The sequence below is a fragment of the Motacilla alba genome, chromosome 7, assembly GCF_015832195.1.
Source record: "Motacilla alba alba isolate MOTALB_02 chromosome 7, Motacilla_alba_V1.0_pri, whole genome shotgun sequence".
Classification (NCBI taxonomy): domain Eukaryota; kingdom Metazoa; phylum Chordata; class Aves; order Passeriformes; family Motacillidae; genus Motacilla; species Motacilla alba.
Genome location: NC_052022.1, coordinates 34,983,828 through 35,002,959, shown reverse-complemented (window position 1 = coordinate 35,002,959; position 19,132 = coordinate 34,983,828). Strand labels below are relative to the sequence as shown.

General features: G+C 39.0%; 1 protein-coding gene across 2 annotated transcripts in view; it reads right to left on the bottom strand.

The window, feature by feature from the left end:
- Positions 1-19,132, bottom strand: part of SPAG16 (sperm associated antigen 16) — a 365,639-nt gene that overhangs the window by 298,179 nt on the left and 48,328 nt on the right. For both annotated transcript variants that reach the window (XM_038143348.1, XM_038143349.1), the window contains one exon: positions 15,460-15,590. In XM_038143348.1, coding sequence (XP_037999276.1) covers positions 15,460-15,590 — 131 coding nt within the window. The remainder of the gene's footprint in view (positions 1-15,459; positions 15,591-19,132) is intronic.

The following is a 19,132-nucleotide window of genomic DNA, read 5'->3' as shown; positions in this document are numbered from 1 at the left end:
AAAACCAAACCACCTCTGTGGATCACAAATAGCAAGACTCAGCTAAAAACTTCCAAATGATACCCAAAGTAGACCAGGAGAATTAATATATCAAATTGACAATACACAGCAGAAGTGATGAATACAAGCTTGGAAAGATGTAAGATGTGTAAGATCTGTTGTAAGATGTGCCTCGCAGCATTGCTCAGATATTATCTGTGTGTCAACAAATCCCAGCTTACACTCCACAACAGATTGCTCCAAAGACAACAGAGAGGAACAACTGGAAGTGATGAGAGTACAGATCAAGGCACAATTACATCCTAAAGATCAGCTCAACAATTCACCAGCGATTTAATCACACACCCCAGAATGCGTGAGGCTGGAAGGGACCACAGTGGCTCATCTGGTCCCACCTCCTGCTCCAGCAGGGTTATCCCAGAGCACACAGCACAGGATTGTGTCCAGATGGGTCTTCCATGAGGAAGTACCAAACCCTCTCTGCTCTCTGTTTGAAAAGTTCTTCCTCCTGTCCAGGTGGAACTTCCTGAGCATCAGTCCCTGCCCCTTCCTTGTGTGGGGCCATTGCTGGGCCCCACAGGGCAGAGCCTGGGCCCTGCTCTGAGCCCTCCTGCACACAGGGACACCCAGGGCTGAGGGCCCCTCTCCAGGCTGGGCAGCCCCAGCTCCCTCAGCCTTTCCTCATCTGGGAAGGGCTCTAGGCCCTTCCTCATGTCTGCAGCCTCCAGTGGCCCTGCTCCAGAAGCTCCATGTCCCTCCTGTCCTGATGATCCCAGAGCTGGACACAGCTGTCCAGAGGTGCCTCCCAGGGCTGAGCAGAGAGCAGGATCACTCCCTGACCTGCCGGCACTGCTCCTCCTCACACACCCCAGGACTGCTGAGCTGATGGCTGGTAAAGAAAGCTAATTCATGCTGGGGTTCAAAACAGGCACCTTCCTGCAAAGATACTGAGTCCACACAGAGGTCAAAGAAGCCTTGACCATTACATTTCCTAAACATGAGGGGGAAACTCCCAGTTCCCCCAAGCTAACACAGGCTCAGTTTCTTGGTCAAAATACCTCCAGTGTCAGCCTGCTCAAAACCAGTGCAGATCAAATTCCTGTGTCTAAGACATGTATAGGGAGGGGGAGAACAACCCTTCAAGGGATTCATGGAGTGCTTCTCTTCTTGGGAATATTATTCCTCTTTGGATTTATTTTGAAATGTTACCCTCCCACTTATTTATTTCTTAATCTTCATATTATCTAAAAATTCTTTAATTTATATATTTTGCATAGATAAGGAGAAAAAAAAAGGTGGTTTATATTTAGCATGCCTCTTGTGAATTTCTGTCCTTCTCACATCAACAGATAATGTTTAATCTAGTAAACTTTGGCATAATTTAAAATAGCACTCGTCTCCAAAGTCTTGTAGATCTCCAGCATTTGGAATGTTATTCTTCAGGGAACCCATTAATTTTCACAAAAAGGTCTCAAAGGGCTGTATTAATTAACAGATCCAAGTAATCTACAAAAACTGAAATACTGCCAAAACACTCTGCACGTACTCCCAGCTCATTAAAAACGCCAAAATCCTCAGTTTAACATTAAATAATTCCCACAGGACTTACAAAAAAGCTTACACAAGTATGGTATTTAAAAATCATTTTAAATGCTAGGGAAATTTACAATGATTTATTATCACAATTACACATAATAAACCTTTCAGAGCTATAGCTCTAACCTAAGTTATAACTGTTACTGTGTGATAAACTGCTCCATCAATATGTCCTTTCCATATGGACTTTGTGCTCCCATTCTTTCACTCCTGCTTTTTAGAGAGCATTTTGTTCAGTCTGTCCAAACTACTACAGAAACAGACTCAGTCTTACACCACCATTGATCTAAAGAGGATGAAGAGCTCAAGAAGTGACACTGAAGGATGGTAATACCCAACCCAACCCTGAAGAGATGAGGAAGCAAACAAGGGCAAGTAGTGCATTGTTTAAACATAAAACCAGGTTGAGGATGCTAATGGATTAGAAATTGTTTGTAAAGACTTGGCACCTACTGTTTAACTCACAAAAAATGCCCTCAAAGTTTCAATGACTATCCAAGTTATGCCATAGTCCCATCTTTGTTCTACTCAAACTGTACCAACGAACATATTTTATTCTGTCTTCTCCTCCTTTGTCCTTCTCCCCACACCCCTCCAAGCATGACTGTGCACAACCCAGTTCCATTTGTGTCCAAAGTTCCCAACTGCAGTCACACTATTCTAAACTCAAGGCAAAAATCAGGCCCAAAACCAAGCAGTTTTATTTCCCAACATGTCAAAGATAAAACATGTCTTCTTTTCAAGAAAAAAAAAAAAACAAACCAACCTAACAAAAACAAACCTGAAGACTTTAAAATCCTTGAATACTCCCACAACGTTACATTCCATTTTCTATTCCTTGGACTCTCTTGTGACTTCAGTTTTCTATGAAATATTTTCAGTACTTTTTTTCCTACATTGGAATAAAAAGTCTTTGTGTTGGTCCTTTTGCCAAAGACACACTTCATCTTGCATAATGGAACTATAACTGCAGCATCGCAGACCTTGGCACACGTACTCACATGAAAAGCATGTTGAAGCACTTCATTGTCCAGGAACTTTAAAGTCCACGAAGTATCACATCTGTTGGAGCGCTCCATTATGTCAGGAATGGCACACATTGGGCTGTACAATATGGAATACCTTAAATGCCTCAACCATCCACCAGAGTGGTTTTTGCTATATAACCACATGCAACACAAAATGGGGTTGAAGGACATTTCAGTATCAAAGGCACCAATTTTCATATAAGCCATGCTAGCCCATATGCCAATATTAGCTAGTGAATTAAATTCAGACCCCAAAACCAATTAAAGCACGCATTACTGCTTCATTTTTTAAGGCACACTGAGTTTCATGGATGTTTCCTTGCCACTAGATCAGGATTACAGTATTAAAATGACATATTTTGTTTCTATTTTTGCCCTGAATGCTCAGAAATGCAAGGAAGTCAGTTTTAGACAGAAAACTCTCCAAGTGGCCATCAATCTTCCTTCATTTGCTGTTGTCTCATTTGTCCTTCCCCTGCCACTGTCTCCTGAGAGATAGCTGATCCATTTAAGCATTGTTCACAGCACAGAAAGAATTTTCTGGCCTCCCTGCCTCCCCCAAACACCAGCCAGGAACAATGCAGTTAGAACTGTGGAGTATCTAAAGGATGTACCATCCACAGGATCTGAAATTACCATGTAATTCCCATCCCTGGAAGTGTCCAAGGCCAGGTTGGATGGGCTTGGAAGAACCTGGGACAGTAGAAGGCCCCCTCCCATGACAGGAGTTGGAACAACATGAGCTTCAAGGTCCCTTCCAACCCAAACCATTCTGGGATTCTATGATATGAATCTAGCTTGAAAAACTAAACAAAACTGCACCAAAAAAATTTCCCATCATGTGAACAAGTAGTGCTGCTCATTTCTGGCTGCTGGTACTTTTGCTTTTGAAAGCAGTGATATAAATATGCACATATTTTACTAAAACAGACATTTGTATAAGAAGGCTATGTTAAAATAGCAGTGCTTGGAGAAGCACTATAGCATTTGGCAGCATCAATTCCTGTAAAGTTTTATTGAACATTTTAAAGTTGTCTTAGAAGTTGATTTATAGTTGGTTAGCAGAATTATGAGGCTTGATTTCCCAGCACTTTCAATCCATAACTCAAACATATGAAAAACCAAACAAATACCAAACAGAAGCATGGGGACTTCATTGATTTTAAGTTTAAAAACCCAAACATATTTCAATTCAAAGAAGCTCAAAAAGAAACTGTAACTACTCCACAAAGGAGATCAATAAATAAATCAGAATGGGTTCATTGCTGGGGTTATATGAGGGATAGCACACACCATTTAATAGCAATTTCATTATTTCAAAATGCAGCAATGCCACAATGAGCAGGAAAACAAGAGGAGCAACTCACTGACCCTAACCAACGTCATCCAAACACCAAGAACGAAGGACAAAATTTCAACTGGCAAAGATCAGTTACTAACCAGAAGAGGGTGTTACAAAATAATCAGCATTCACACACCCATAAAATTATTTGAATTATGGAAGGTTGGAAAAGACCTCTAAGATCAAGTCCCACATCAAGCCAGCACTGCCAAGGCCACCACTACACCATGTGTCCAAGTGCCACATCCACACATCTTTTAAAGGGAGATACTGATGGTCTGGGATGGTGACACCACCAGTTCTCTGTCCAGTGCATGACAACCGTTCAATAAAGGAAGTTCCCTTCCTAGCAAAGCACAGTCCTGCTCATTTTAATACAAGAAATTAATGGAAAACAGTCAAAACAACCTCTATTTCTGAATGAATTTTAAAATAAAACTACAAAAATAAAGCAAGATAAAAAACGCTGTCTGCAGCTATATGGAAAACTATGAACCATAAATTTTAATAAAACAAACTTGTTTTGTTTTGGACACTCTGTGCCTAAAACATGCCATTTCACACACAGATGGCTTTATTTTTAAGGGAAAAAATAAACCCAAACAAATAAATATCAACAGAACTTCAGTCTGGAAATAGCCCTGATAAATGTAGAAACAGTTTCCAGAGTTGCAGTCCATTAACTCCCATGATTATGAGCTCTCACAGGGAAACAAGGATGATCACAGCCTTAGACAAACATTCACCTGGGTAACATTTTTATTTCAAATGCCAACATTTACATCCCAGGGCCCAGAGACTGACATCTCCATCAGTTCTGTTTCAATTATAAGTTAAGAGTTATAAATCTAATTGGTTTGAAACAAGGAAAGAAAGAGATCCAAGGAAAGCTGACAAGTAGTATTCTACCATTTAGTATCAATTAGTGAAAAATCAAAATCAAGACATTCTTTTGTCTGGTTTGACAGAAGCAGTTTTTTACTCACCTCATCTGTCCTACACTGATGACAGAAAAAATGTTGATTTAATTTAATGATTAAGCTTAAGACTGAACTAAAAACTCCACAGATTTTCAAATCTTAGCAACATCTACAACTGGAATGAAATTTGCAGAATATGCTGAGCATCCCCAAGGAAATGTAGTCATTTTGTCTGAGTCTCCATAGGAGAATTGGTTTCCTCTGCAATATGGATGTTTGTTTATACACCTGCAGAGTAGCTGCTGAAAGCTGGATCTGAATTAGAATTTGGGCACTTACATGATACAGAAAGTTTGTCCCTGAAGTCAAGCATAGCCCCTGAAAATTTGAATGTTAATGAAAATATTCAAGTAAGATTATTGCTGCCGTACATCTGCTCCCTTTCACAGCTCCCAAACCCCTAGCTAGGGATCTCTTACTCCTTACCTGATCTGCACAGAACCTAGTGCAGACAAAAAACCACAAACCACTGTGATCTACTGATGGTGCTCACCAGTCCTAACTCATTATAACAGCAGCAATTAAAGTCTATCCAGTAAATAAACCCATAACCACAACTCACCACTGCCAGGCATCTTCCAGCAGCTCCTTAGGACTTTTTCCAGCACAAGGACACACCCTCCTCCTGGCATCCAGGGGAAACAGAACAGAAGCACCACTGCAGACAATGCACAGCCCCTGGATTTTATGGCATCTCCATCAAAACCAAGGGTAAAAAGTCTATCAATGAATTCCTGGTACTGGTAGGCTATTCCAAGTTCTGTTGACTGTGGCAAGAAATAGGTATCCTGGCCTAAAATACTGCTAGAAAAATGGGTACCAGCTACAGAAGTGAAGCTACTGAAAAGCGTTTTTAAAGGAAGGCAGACATTGGCCAAGCACTCAGAATATACAGGATTCTCTACTGCTTGATTTCTTGCCCAGTTCTATTTGGAAGGTTTTTTGTGCTGGAAATCCTCCAGGGAGATACTTCTGAAAGATTAGGAACTGAAATCACAAGTAGAGGAACATGGAGGGAATTGTGGAGTGAACAGGCCAACAAACCTCTAAAATTCAGCTTCAGCATTTTAAGGGAAACCCACAGGAATTCACTCTCTTCCCATGAGACTTGAACATGGTTTTGAACATTTTTTAAACTTCACCTTTCAGACTGAGTTCAAGTTTTACTTTTTGTGTCAATCTTATCAATTGCATAGCTCCAAGTGTGTCAACGCTGGTGTTTTCACAATTTACCATGAAGGAAATTTTGAAATCAGAATGGAATAAACAGGAAATCATCACTAGGAGGGTTGGTATCATTCTTGTCATTTTCACAGGTATTTCTCCTTATTGCTCTTTTGTACTTAGGAACTTTTATTCAACAATGCAGCAAGTCTGCCCACAATCTAATAATTCTTTTCCTTCTGGCCAGCTGTGTAGTTACTCCTTCAAACAAGAGTAAATACACCTACTTTCTTCTTTAAATTTCTTATATTTATCTTGCTTTCCTTCAGAGACACTGCAGCTACTCCAGTTCAAGTACTATGCTCATTTTAATAATTGAAAATCTCACTTAAAAATATTTATATAGCAAAAAATCAACAGAAGATTTCTTTTTAAACTACAGCTATTAACACCCTGTAAGATAAAGCACTGATATGAGATTTCCCAAGCCACGGGGATTAGGAAATAGAGCTACACAAATGGAAACTGCCACCTTTATGCATCTCTGTGTTAGTGCTGTATCTCTAAATCACTGCAACCATAAATACCCTAAACCTTCAGTGATTTTACATTTGGCTTATGGAACTGGTCTACAAATGAGTGGCAGGAGATTTCAGTTTCTATTACCCCAGCCAGTACAGAATCATTAGAACAGCAGGTTTGTAATACATGCACGGCTTTTCACAGGTCAGACTGAGAATAAGGGAAGACCACAAGCATTAATAAATCAGTTTACAATTTCTACAGGATAGTATCAAAGAATGAATAGTGCTTAATGGTATTAATTGCAATGTATTAAATGCTTTGGCAAGTAAAATTCCTCATTAAAGCACAGCAAAAGCAGCCCTACATATTCCCTCTGATGACTTTTGAACATTATGCATTATTCTTGCATTTATGTAAGTTACTTCCATTTAGAATATATTTTTAATTTGGCCTTATCTTATATTTTTATTGTGTTCCTCTTCCTTTCTTTCTACCGCAATATATTATTCCTGAACACTCTGATTCTCGGGAAAACCAGTCCACAATATTCTTCACTTTCCCAGAAACCAAACCACTTATCTATGGCTAATTGTACACATCTCTTGCTGTGACTGCCTACAAACTCAACTTTTTAAAAAATTAACTTCTCCCAAAGATATGCATTTCTTCACATGGAAAAATTCATTGCCAACTACCAGAAAATGTAAAAAGAGGTATATGAAATCAAAATAAAACTTCTAACCATCCTAAAGAAAGTATTTGTTTCTTGACAAATACTAGTTCTGAATGGGTATTACACATATACTAAAAATGTAAATGGCTGTTAAGTTCACATGAAAAATTCACTATTGCAACTTCAATAATTATTCACTTTTTGTGAATAATTATTTAGAATTGTATCAAAGGGAAAGAAGTGTTATGACACATATTTGTCATCTTCTAGAAATCCTAAAGTTTACCATTTTTCTTTTCTGAAGAATAAAAATCCCATTATATGAATTCCCTCATGCTAATTAGTATCTTTTTAAAGCTCACAAATATACTCCATTTCAAGAAAATCTCAACATCTTGTTCACACTCCATGAGATACATTTATAAGCTGACTTATTTTTAAACTGTCTTTGGTTAGTGTATCAGCCCATGTGACAAATGTCAAAACCATTTCTTTTATTATTGATATATTACATCTGTTCAATTTAGAATTACAGAACTATAGAATATCCTGAGTTGGAAGAGACCCACCAGGACACACCAGCCTAGCTCCTGGCCCTGCCCAGGACACCCCAACAACCCCACCCTGTGCCCAAGAGCATTTCTCATGTCCATTAAATATTGAGGTTTTGGTGCATTTGGAGTCCAGAATAGTCAGATCACCACAGGATGATTGCTTTCAGTTAAATACTTATCAGAAAATTACTAACCCAATCTATTCAGCCCTTTTCTGTCCCCAAACTATTGGGAAGAACAAGCAAAAGCCAAGCAATTTAGCGGAGTGACAGTTGCCAGGCATCACACCTTTGGCTCTATGGAGAATACACAAGAGCCTCAATAAAGTTACAACCATATCTTTTTACAATCTTTTCTTTTGCAAACAAGTACTTCTTCTGCAAAATCTGCTCAATAACTATGAAGATAGCTAGTAAAAAGAAAACACATTATATGCTTTCCCTCTGTTGACCCTGCATAAAAACTGTCCTTTTTTTTCTGGTAAAGATGTTTGTTAACTAATAAAATTACAGAGACACCCAGCTCTTTTCATGTGTGCACCATAAATACACCACGTGCCTTGAGATTATCCTTCAGATCACTGCTGCTATGGTTTCAAAGTGCCTGCTCCAGCCACAGCCAAGGCTTTCCTCAGGAGCCATCCCTGGTGGCCAGAGCAGCAGACAGAGCTAATGAGAAACAAAAAGGCTTCCAAAGACTCTGATAGCCCAAAGCTTTAGAGACGAACAGGAAGGAACACTCAGGCTGCAGGGGAAGAGGGAAAGGTGGAGCCAAGGGAACCATTCACTTCCCTTCTGATTGCTGTATTAGATGGAAAAAGCTCCAAAGGAGGCTGAGAGGTTGGAGCCAGGAGTTCTGCATTCCTCCTGCCAGGGCAGCAAGGCCTCCCAGAGCTTATCCAAGTGTGAGCCACACAGTTCTCACTGATTATTCACAGAGAGCTCACTTTTCCTCTCTATTAAACTGCATTACAGCGAGCTAAACTGCTTCTGACATTTTCCTCTTGAGTGCTCCCTCCACATAAACTGTGTCCAAGCTGTTGCAGAGCTGTACAATAAGTCTGTGGAACAGTACCTCCATCACAACATGGGCCTTAATGCAGACAGAAATTAACTTAATTTGTATAGAAAACAGTGCTACTCTGCCACTGAGGGTTAAAGCACTGAACTGTGACTTGGAAGACACGAGTTTAATTTCTGGATCTTCCACTTGGGCAATCTAGCAGGAATGATTTCACAAGAGGATAATGCTGTCTCACAGGACTGCTGGGCACATAAGGACATGCATGAGGCTGGCAGGGCACGCACAAATATCCTTCCCAACCTCTGTAAGTGATGTGGAGTGTACCCACACTTGCAGGCTGTAGGGTTATTTATCACTTGTTCTTTGCAGAAGGGTAAGAACTTAATGTGCAGTTTAAACACACATTCATACTTCTCATAAAGGCCAGTCATGGGGGAAAAAAAAGGCATTCATTGCAAGAATTTTTCAAAGGAAAGTACTTGAATTTTCTATATGGCAAAGAGAGAGATATAAAATTTATTAACAACATTAATTTGATGCTAAAAGACTTGACAGGTTTATCTGGGAAAGTTAAATGTTTAAAACATCATGAAAAACCCTTACTGCAAGTGCACAGACTGATCTGTCAGAGTGATCCAAGCTGAGCTGCTGGGTTTTGTCCCTTGTGTCATGGAAAATGCACTAAGTGACTTGTTAATTTTACATTTAACCACCCCTCACACTAGCTTCTTCAACTATATTCAAAGGCTGATCAAATTGAGAGCTAAAAATAAAACATGTGAATCAGGAATTTCTTGTCATTATATACAAGGAGATAAAGATGAACCCAGGCTTCCACTCATATTGCTTTTGTTTTTGAAAAGACACACAATTTGAATAGTTCAAAAGAGGCTAAATGGCGTATTTGAATATTTCAGCACACATAAAAATCCAATTCTGCAACTCTACCCTTCTTCAGCAGATGTGAAAATTAACAGCATAAATACACTTATGAGTATTAGTCAATTTAATTTATACACACTAATGTATGTGTTTATGGGCACCTCTTAGCACCCTCCCTTCAATATTTGTGCACACTGATGGATGAGATCTGTCCCTGAGCCCTCTTTTCTCCTGGCTGAGCAGCCCCAGCTCTGACTTTCCTCATATGAGAGATGCCTGTATGTCATATTCCTTTAAAAGCAGGTATAATTTCTGTAGGAAAATTAAGCAGCAGCTCATGTTGCTAATGCAAATCTCCAATTCACTCTGGCTACTCATGCAAGAAATCAGCATATGATGGCACAATTACAAAGTTTTACTGTTAATGGAAAAATGTAATTTAATTTAAAAAAATCTTTTCTAATGCCCTAGGAGGCAAGAAGAGGGTTTAAATAATTAATAAGGATTTTTTACCTCAGTAAACTCTTCAACAGGAAATTTCCTCATGAATTTTGGACTTTGAATCCTCTTTCCTACCTTGTGTTACACAAGGACACAAAGATTCGTATGACTGATCACCTCTTGGTAGACAGACCCTATTTTGCTTGGCATTGTTCAGAGACAGAATAAAATGATATTACTTCCCCAGCTCGAAGGCACCAGAGAGATGGAAACAAATGGGCAGAACACAGGAAAAAGGGAGCCAACATCTGTCAGCCTGACAGGCAGCAGTCTCAGCAAACCATCAGGGTGACTGTTGTCAGAACTCTACAGGCATCACAGAGAAGGATATCAAGGGTAGTGACAAGACAGACCATGGCAAAGCTGCTCTGAGTTGTTAATGCAGAGCTCTTGGCAAAGAGGAGCAGCAACAAAAAGAACCACCAAGATGTTTGCTTAAAAATCATCTGTGCTACTTTTGTTTACACGCAACACAATTTCAATGTCCTGCTCTTCCCACAAGTATATCTTACTTAACTCTGTAACTCTAAGAAAGCCAAAGTCTGAGAATGAAAAAAAAAACAGGCAGTTATGTCTAGAAAGGACCAAAACATAGTTCAGAGCAAGTGTCAAATCTGACCAACAGAACAAAACACACTGTTCTTCACACACTGCCAAACTCCCTGTGCCTCACCACCTTACCAAGTAAATGGAAAACTTCACTTTTATCTAGTGCATGTGGAACTCTGAAAGACAGTGCACACCAACACCACCCATTCTGCAGCAGAACTTCAGGCTATAATCTAATTTGAAATAATTTCCTCATGTCAACACTCAGAGGATTCTCTGTCCTGCATAGCTGGCTCCTCTGTGTGATGTGGATGTGCATCTGTGTGCACATATGTGCTCAGCTGTTAAGGAGAAAAAGTGGTAAATGTGAACTCTTTTCCTCTGAAAAGAGCCCAGGCTCTGCAGTGCTTTCCTACCTTCATCTCTTGGCACAAGGCTCTACAAATTGTACCTTTCATTACAGCTACACAATTTTATGCCACAAGTCAATTTGCATGGTTCCCAAGGAGATAAGTTTTGAAAATCTTCTCTGGAATCTACTGATAAAAATAGGGGAAACTAGTCTAGTAAGATATAATGATGAATTAGACCTGATTGAAAAGTTATCTTTATTTCCTGGGCCAATCAGGAAATGTGAGATAATCACTAAACATTTTGTACTTGCTTTTCTTTACTATTATCTCCCCCTTTCTGTTTTTACTGTGCCTAGGCAGAGCGAGAGAGCACTGCTCTAGTAAGCATTGTGCTTACTAGAACAATTTTCTGCCTTTTTATTTTACAAACTATCAAACGAGGACAAAGGATTTGAGAACATCAGGTTACATGTAAATAAGAATAACATACATTTCCTATTTACAGTGCCTGCACACTAGTAGGTAAAACATCCATTTAAAACATAGAATCACAGAATCTCTAAGGTTGGAAGAGACCTCTGAAGATCAGCAAGTCCCACCCAGCTCTACTGTGGTTCATCACTACTCCATGTCCCCAAGTGCCACATCCACACTCCTGAGTACTTCTAGTGATTCCACCAGCACCCTGGGCAGCCTGTGCCAGTGCCTGACCACCCTGTGAGTGAAGAATTTTTTCCTAATATCTAATGCAAACATCCCCTGGCATCTTTATTAGGCCATATATTTACAAATTCTATGGCAATTTTGATTGAAAGTGCATCAAAGCAATGACTGCAGTGATAAAACAGGAAATAAGATTTGAAGGAAGGACTGTAACATCAGTGTGGAGGGAGGGAAGTGGAAAAGGAAAAGGAAAAAGAAAAGGAGGAGGAGAAGGAAAAAGAAAAGGAGGAGGAAAAGGAAAAAGAAAAGGAGGAGGAGAAGGAAAAAGAAAAGGAGGAGGAGAAGGAAAAAGAAAAGGAGGAGGAGGAAAAGGAGACCATGACATCTTAAAATATTACCAAAACAGCCTAGATGATTACTGCTTATTTTTTCAGCTTCCTTTTGGGTAGTCATCTCTCCACTATAATTCCTGGCATTTTCCTGGTTTCCAACACTGTGCTAAACATTAAAAATGCACTGAATACTGTTTGTGTGGGCACCTTTCTTTTCCCACGTGAAGACAAGATAAACCATGACAGATGGAGCATTGCATGTGGTTTCTGCAGAGGTAATTTTTGTGGGAAACAATACAAAAGGTTAAAGCAAAGATGCAGAAAGCCAGTGAGGAGAAAGTGGCCAAGTAAGATTAAGGAAGATCCTTTAGCCACTGTAGATCTTAGTACAGTGCTTCCTGTAGGCACAGTAAGATTCACCAGGATATCTGAAAGGACACTGGAGCAATGTGAATTTAATGCAGAAGAGGAACGCCTGCGAGATGATTTGAGAAGTGGGAATCATTCAGCTTAGCAGCAAATAAACATGGTTTCCCAAGGGATTTCTCCTCCCCCTTCACTGACATGCATTTCAATGAATACTGATGAAGGTCTGAAGAACTAACGTATGTGAGCTTGTGCAAACTGAGAATTTGGATTTGCAGGTGCTCCAGTTTCTATGGAAATGTAGAAGAACCCACTAATACCCATACACAAACCAGATTCTGTTCTGTCCTTTTGATATACTGGTTCTGGTGAGAAAAATCTGGTCTCATAAGTCAAAAGAGTGTTTTCCATCTATCCTATGAACTACAAGAAAAACTTAATTTTCATCTAGTGCATATGGATTTCCCCTTGTGTCTGTAAAATCAGATAGGCAATTACAATTATTAGAAATACATTTAGTGAACGTTTGGAATTTCTTTAGAGGGGCTATTTTTATTTAATTCCCTACACAAATAATTTAATGTAAGACATTCTTCTCTGAAAAATCGTGATTTATGCATTTAATAACCTCCTGGAAAACTAGATTCAGAACTGAATAGCTGCTGTGCCAAACTAAAAAACCAAGCTCTGTGTGCATTACCTGTGTGCCTTGGGATTGGATCCTATAGCATCTAATAAGGTATGAGCTCCATTTGCAGCTCTTCCCCCCAAAAATTTGCAACTTCTCTTTTCTCTGAGTTCTCAGTCACCTGCAGCCAACAGGGTCCTAAAAGTGACCCTTTCTTCAACAGAGATCTGTTCTCTTGAAACAGTCCTCAGGACTTCCTGAGTGTTATTCCTCTGTCAAACTTGCTTGAAATTGAGAAGGATGTTCAAAAAAATCACTGTAGGAAACACTGTCAAAAAAAGCAAAGCAGGCTACTCTAGAGACTTTAGCACTACCTAGAAAAACAAGACAATCTCTCTTTCGCAACACTTGAAAAGGCTGATTTTAAGTAGCAGTATTCATATAGGAAAAAAATTTTTGCTAATTTAAATATGTTTTAAGTGTTTTTTTCAGATATAGATAAATGTGTAGTAGCTACACCCCCCCTCCCCAAAGTACACAGAGAGTTTTTGAAGCAAATGAAAAAATTCTGTTGTTTTGTTTACATTTTTTCAAGCGCACCTTAAAATTCTTTCATTCTTTATGTGATTTTATATGATCACATTTTTAAAAGAAGCATTTCAGTTAATTTCAGAGCATTATCCCAGACTCTCACTTTCTTTAAAGGAGCATATTTACATGAAAGCCAACACCATATTTGCAGTATATAAAATTAAACACACGTCCTCCCTGGCAGGTTTCTTTCAGTATAGTTGTTGTTTCTCCAAGCAAGTTTTAAAGTGTTTCCAAATAAGTTTAAGGACATCCAATTTATTTTTATTTTAGAAAATTGCTTGCTGAAGTGGCACGGTATCCTTACGGTGTGATATCCAGTTATGAATTGCAAAGAATACTTACAATTTCTCAGCACATTATGTATCTCTGTGAGCAATAACTAGAAACACTGGATAGAAGGGTCTACAGAAATTATATAAAAAATATAATTCAAGAAAGAGAAATAAAACAAGAAATACTCTTACATGACCATACTTAATTGCTGCTGTTCAGCTACAACATAATGGAAAAACGTTGCTAGACCCGAGCTTCTAAGACTTTTTATTACATATTAAATTCTTCTAGATTCACAAGTAGTTTGTAACAACATCCAGAAGTACTTGGCAACTGAAACCTGGCTTTCTCTGCAGGTAAAAGCAGACTTTTAACAAGGAAATGATGACTTGAGCCTGTGATACACCAACAGCTTGTGCTGCTGCAGCCTGGAAGGGTCACAGCTGGATGCTTGTCCCACCTGATCCACTGAAAATCTTGTTCAGCGTGGAAGTGTCTTCCTTCTCCAGACTGGTTTTCCTTCTGGTTTGTATTTTTTTAAACACACACTATTCTTTAACCTGGTGTCCTTCAGATAAGCCAAAGAACCCACTGATATTTGGGTGGATTTGCTACAGGCTTCTCTGAGTAGCAGCTCAGAGACACCAGCTGCAAGCTCTCCTTCATGCTTAGACCCATATGATGATGTAATTTGGGAGAAAGATATGCAAACCAGACAGAAACCCAAAATTGAGTATCTGGGAGCCTAAGCAGAATCCTGTTGATGCAGGCCAAAGCTCACAGCACTGTGGTGGTTACTTACTGCAAAATGTAGGCAGTTACCAAAACCAACTGTAAGTGACCTTTGCATTTTAAGTATTAAATGCATAAATATTTTTTTACATTTTATTTAAGATTATATTCAAACCCATTCAACGCATCAGAATTGTCAGAACTTTACTATGAACTTTTAGTTTTTTTAAAAAAATATTTTTAGGTTCATTCTTCCTCAGCTGCAGCAAGCAAGCCCTGAAATGTCATTGCTTACAAGACAATCCAAATTTAAACTCTTCTGATTTTTGACCCAGGGGAATAAACTACAATCAAATACAAATTGCAAAAACATTCAGCACTATAATTCAGTGTCATTTAAGCAGAGTTCACAGTCATCTCTGGTTTCTGTTTTTATACCTACTAACCAAATCCCACTCTTCCTACATAAAAGATGAATCTCAATCTGTAACCAGTTCTGCCCAGGTGTTTAACTGTACTTACACTCCCACTGCATTTCATGATCAGTTTTTCCACTGTGACATCCTTCAGAAGGGAAGTCCCCTGACTGCTGCCAGTAATTTTTCAGATATTTACTTACACTAAACGCTTCTCAATGACCTGTTGAAAAATAAAACTCCACATGTACATAATAAAATTAATGTACTGTTCATGGTTCCTACCAGCTCACTGCGAAGTCGTGCACCTTCAAAATGCTGCTCAGCTGATACTGTCCAGATTTCAGGGGCTGGGTGTGCTCTTTAGCATGCTCAAATGACAGGGTCCCTTCAGGATCAACAGGGAACTCTGAATCCTGCAGAAAACCAAAATTATTAATTCTCAGAAATGCTGCATAACTTCTATGCGTAGATACATACTTCACACAATGTATCTATCTATATTAATATTTTGAAAAAAAAAGTATCTTATTTTTCCACTCTTTTTTCTCTTCTATTCAATTTTCATAATTTTTTTCATCAGTGCTGTCCTGATTTTATTAATTTTGATACATATTGGTAAAGCTAACTGCAGGCAGAACAACTGAACACTAGTAATTAGTTCTTTTCAAATTATATTCCTACTATTTAAGATAAGCCTGACGTAAAACACAGGACAAGAACTGCGAAGGAAGGTTTATATCAAACCCCTCACTAAGATCACTAGCATGGGTTATTTTCCATTTTTCCATGGCCTATTTGTTTTCTATCCCTGTTTTCCATGGCAGGCTAGCTCCATGAGCTGCATCCAGAAGCAAAGCTGCTGTATTCTTCAAAAGACCTTTCTTATAAGTATAATGCCAATAAAAAGTCAAAATATGTGTAGCTAATTTACAGCCTCATTTTCCATTGCTGCGGTTTAAAGTATTTCCTAAGATTAATCAGCAGACTAGGAGATTTACTACTGGCTCTAATTAACCAAGCTAAACAGCTTTATTAAAAAATAGATTGTCATTAAAGAATGTAACGAGGGTAACTGTGCACAATATATTTTAAGGACTGCACCAGTCATTACAAAACCACTTTCCAAGACATCACAGTTTGCTGAAGACCTGGCTGATGGCTTCTGTTTGCAACATTTTCACAACATCCTGCTGTGAGAAGCTTTAAAGGAGACTGAAATCGCTGTACTCTTTAAAATGCCCATCAAACACTAAGATTAAGGAGGGAATGAAATCATTGCATTTTAATCTGAAAGCACACACACACAGCAGGGATAACCACTAAGTCTTTTTAGTATTTGTTTGCACTAAACTTGATAGCAGCCATCCTGTTTGCTGATAATTTGCAGCAATGAGCATAAAGCAAATTTTACAGCTACAAAGTAGCACAAGAATATCTGTTTGTCTTCACTTTCAGAAGCTCCACACCCTGCATTGTCCTACAAGGGTGCTATTAACCCAAGCCAAACTTATGAAGATCACTAAGCTAATGACTTCATGATCAGTCTGAGCACATCCATTCCAGACCCAAGACCTGGAAGATATTTTTCAGTGGACTGTGGCTTCAATCACAAGCACAGCCTAAAAAACCACTCCAAAATCCATGGAGCAGTAGGGACTTTCAATATTGACTGATATCAGACAACAGCCTTTCTTCTCTGACTGGGGAGAAAGACAGAATCTGGAAATCATGGTGATGCCTTGAGAAGGCTGACCTAGAGCAGAGGCCAGACAGAGCTAAAGAGTAAAGCAGGGATTTATTCAAAGGCCTCCATGGATCCACCTTGGGCAGCACAAGAGCCCAGCCAGGGCTGCACCCAAGATGAACCAAAATGGTCACAAAATGGACAGCTGGTCACGGGGTCTCTCACTTTTATAAGTTCTGCTCCATTTGCATATTGGAGTTAATTGTCCAATTCCAGCTTTAGCCCATGAAGTCCCATCCTTGTTTTTCTCTCTTCATTCCACGTTGTTTGTGCTCTTGGGCCTGAGATTTGGATCATTTGTCCTTGGTCCCCAGCTAGAGAAGGAATTGTTTTGTCTCCCTGCTCTGTGAAGAGAGCTCACCATCCCCTAATATGAAGCCCAGACCCACACACTAAAGCAGCACAGAATCTGAAAAATAGAAAAGCTAAAACCTGAGCCATCAATGGAGAAGCAAATGAGCAAAGTCATCCTTTGCTTAACACAGATACTAGCAAGATATCTACTTTTGCAAAAAAAAAAAAAAAAAAAAGCAATAAATTTGCAATATTCAGAATTAGGAAATAACTATGTCAAGTACAAATACATACAGAAAAAAGATTAATCTGGCATTGTTAATCCAACAAGGAATGTGGTTTTGGCTAAAGTTCCACATTTTTATACAACTGCGTATCAAGTTCTGACTGTGCCTCAACCATAATATTCTTGAAGATCTCTGAATCCCGTTCAAGAAAAATCCATAAATTTTCCAAATTTAGGAACAATTATTATAAGTCTGGTCTGCAATATTTATTATACACACACACTAAACTGAGCAAAGATATTACCTAAAGGTAAGTATAGTCCCAACCTCTGTGCAACTCTTGGAAGCTTTCTGTACTCCTTGTCTTACAAAGTTCTACCTCTCAAGGTTTACAAATCTGAACAACTCTGATTATAACATAACAAAGGCATAAAATCAGCATGCTTATTGCAAATTGTTCTCATTCACTTTCTGGAACACAATCGATTAGTAAATGCTACCAGACTTCCTCATTTCAGAGTGAAACAAGCCTAGGAAAGGTGAGGCTCTCTGAATAGAAGTGACAGAAAGTCTTGCATTTTTCCGTAGGAAAAAAATCCCCAGATATTGCTTCAGGAGATAGTGCTGTAAAATGATTGCTGTAACATTAAAATACAGTAAAAAGAGAATAATATAAACATATTTGGTTTTTTGTAACTCCATTGTAAGCATCTGAAATATTTCTGAAACTGTAGCTTTTGTACCCTTTGCAGTGGTAATCCTGTGTTCCACTAGAACAGGAGACTTGCCCTCAGCTGAGATAATTCATACCTGTGGTTCCACTGGCATGAACAGCGGGATCATTTGTTATGGCCAGATGAAATGTTGATTTCAATAGCTCCCCAGCAGGTAAAAGTCACAGTGTGACTTTTTTTCCCCAAACACAAATATTTCTCACTGTGGAGTAAATGGGGTATTTTTATCCTAAAAACTTGCTACAACAGAACTGTTCAATGCTTGCATGAAGATATCTCCCCTCCCCTGACAAATTTTTGCAATCAGGTTTCATTATTTAATCCTTATTTTATTATTTCCAATTGCTAAATCCTAAGGGTAAAAGAGAACCCATTACACGAGTTAAGACTTTGGATAACAAAGCTTGTGAAACTTTTACAGGCATTGACTGCAAAGTCTGATGTTCCTCCAGCATGGGCAAGGGCCATGTGCAAGCCAAAATTCAGGAGAACAGCCTGAGTGCTAAGGAGCCAAAGCAATATACTGTGGTTTTGTTCACTCCTTTATCTGCTGGGTACAAGACATTTGTACTATGACAAAAATAAAAACCTACCAAGCTTCTCTCTCATATTCGTATAAAAAGGAATTACTGCACTTCCTGCCCGTGACATTAAACATCCTTTTACTCTACCACCCAAGGCAAGGAACAGAACATTCAAAAGAGTGTCCCAGGAAGAACCTCTGTGAATCAAAACCCTCCTGAATGCCTGTCCTCAGTCACTGACAAGGGTCAATGGTACCAGGTCCCTACCTAAAATCACAGGTGCAACAATCAGCCACTCACTAAAAGTTGCCATAACTCTTGAGCCATTTACACACAGTATTTCCACAGCTGTCTAAAATATCAGAAGACAGAAGGCTACAGAAGTCAGAATTGTGTGAAGTCATAAAGGCATTTCATGCCTTAAGACCTCAC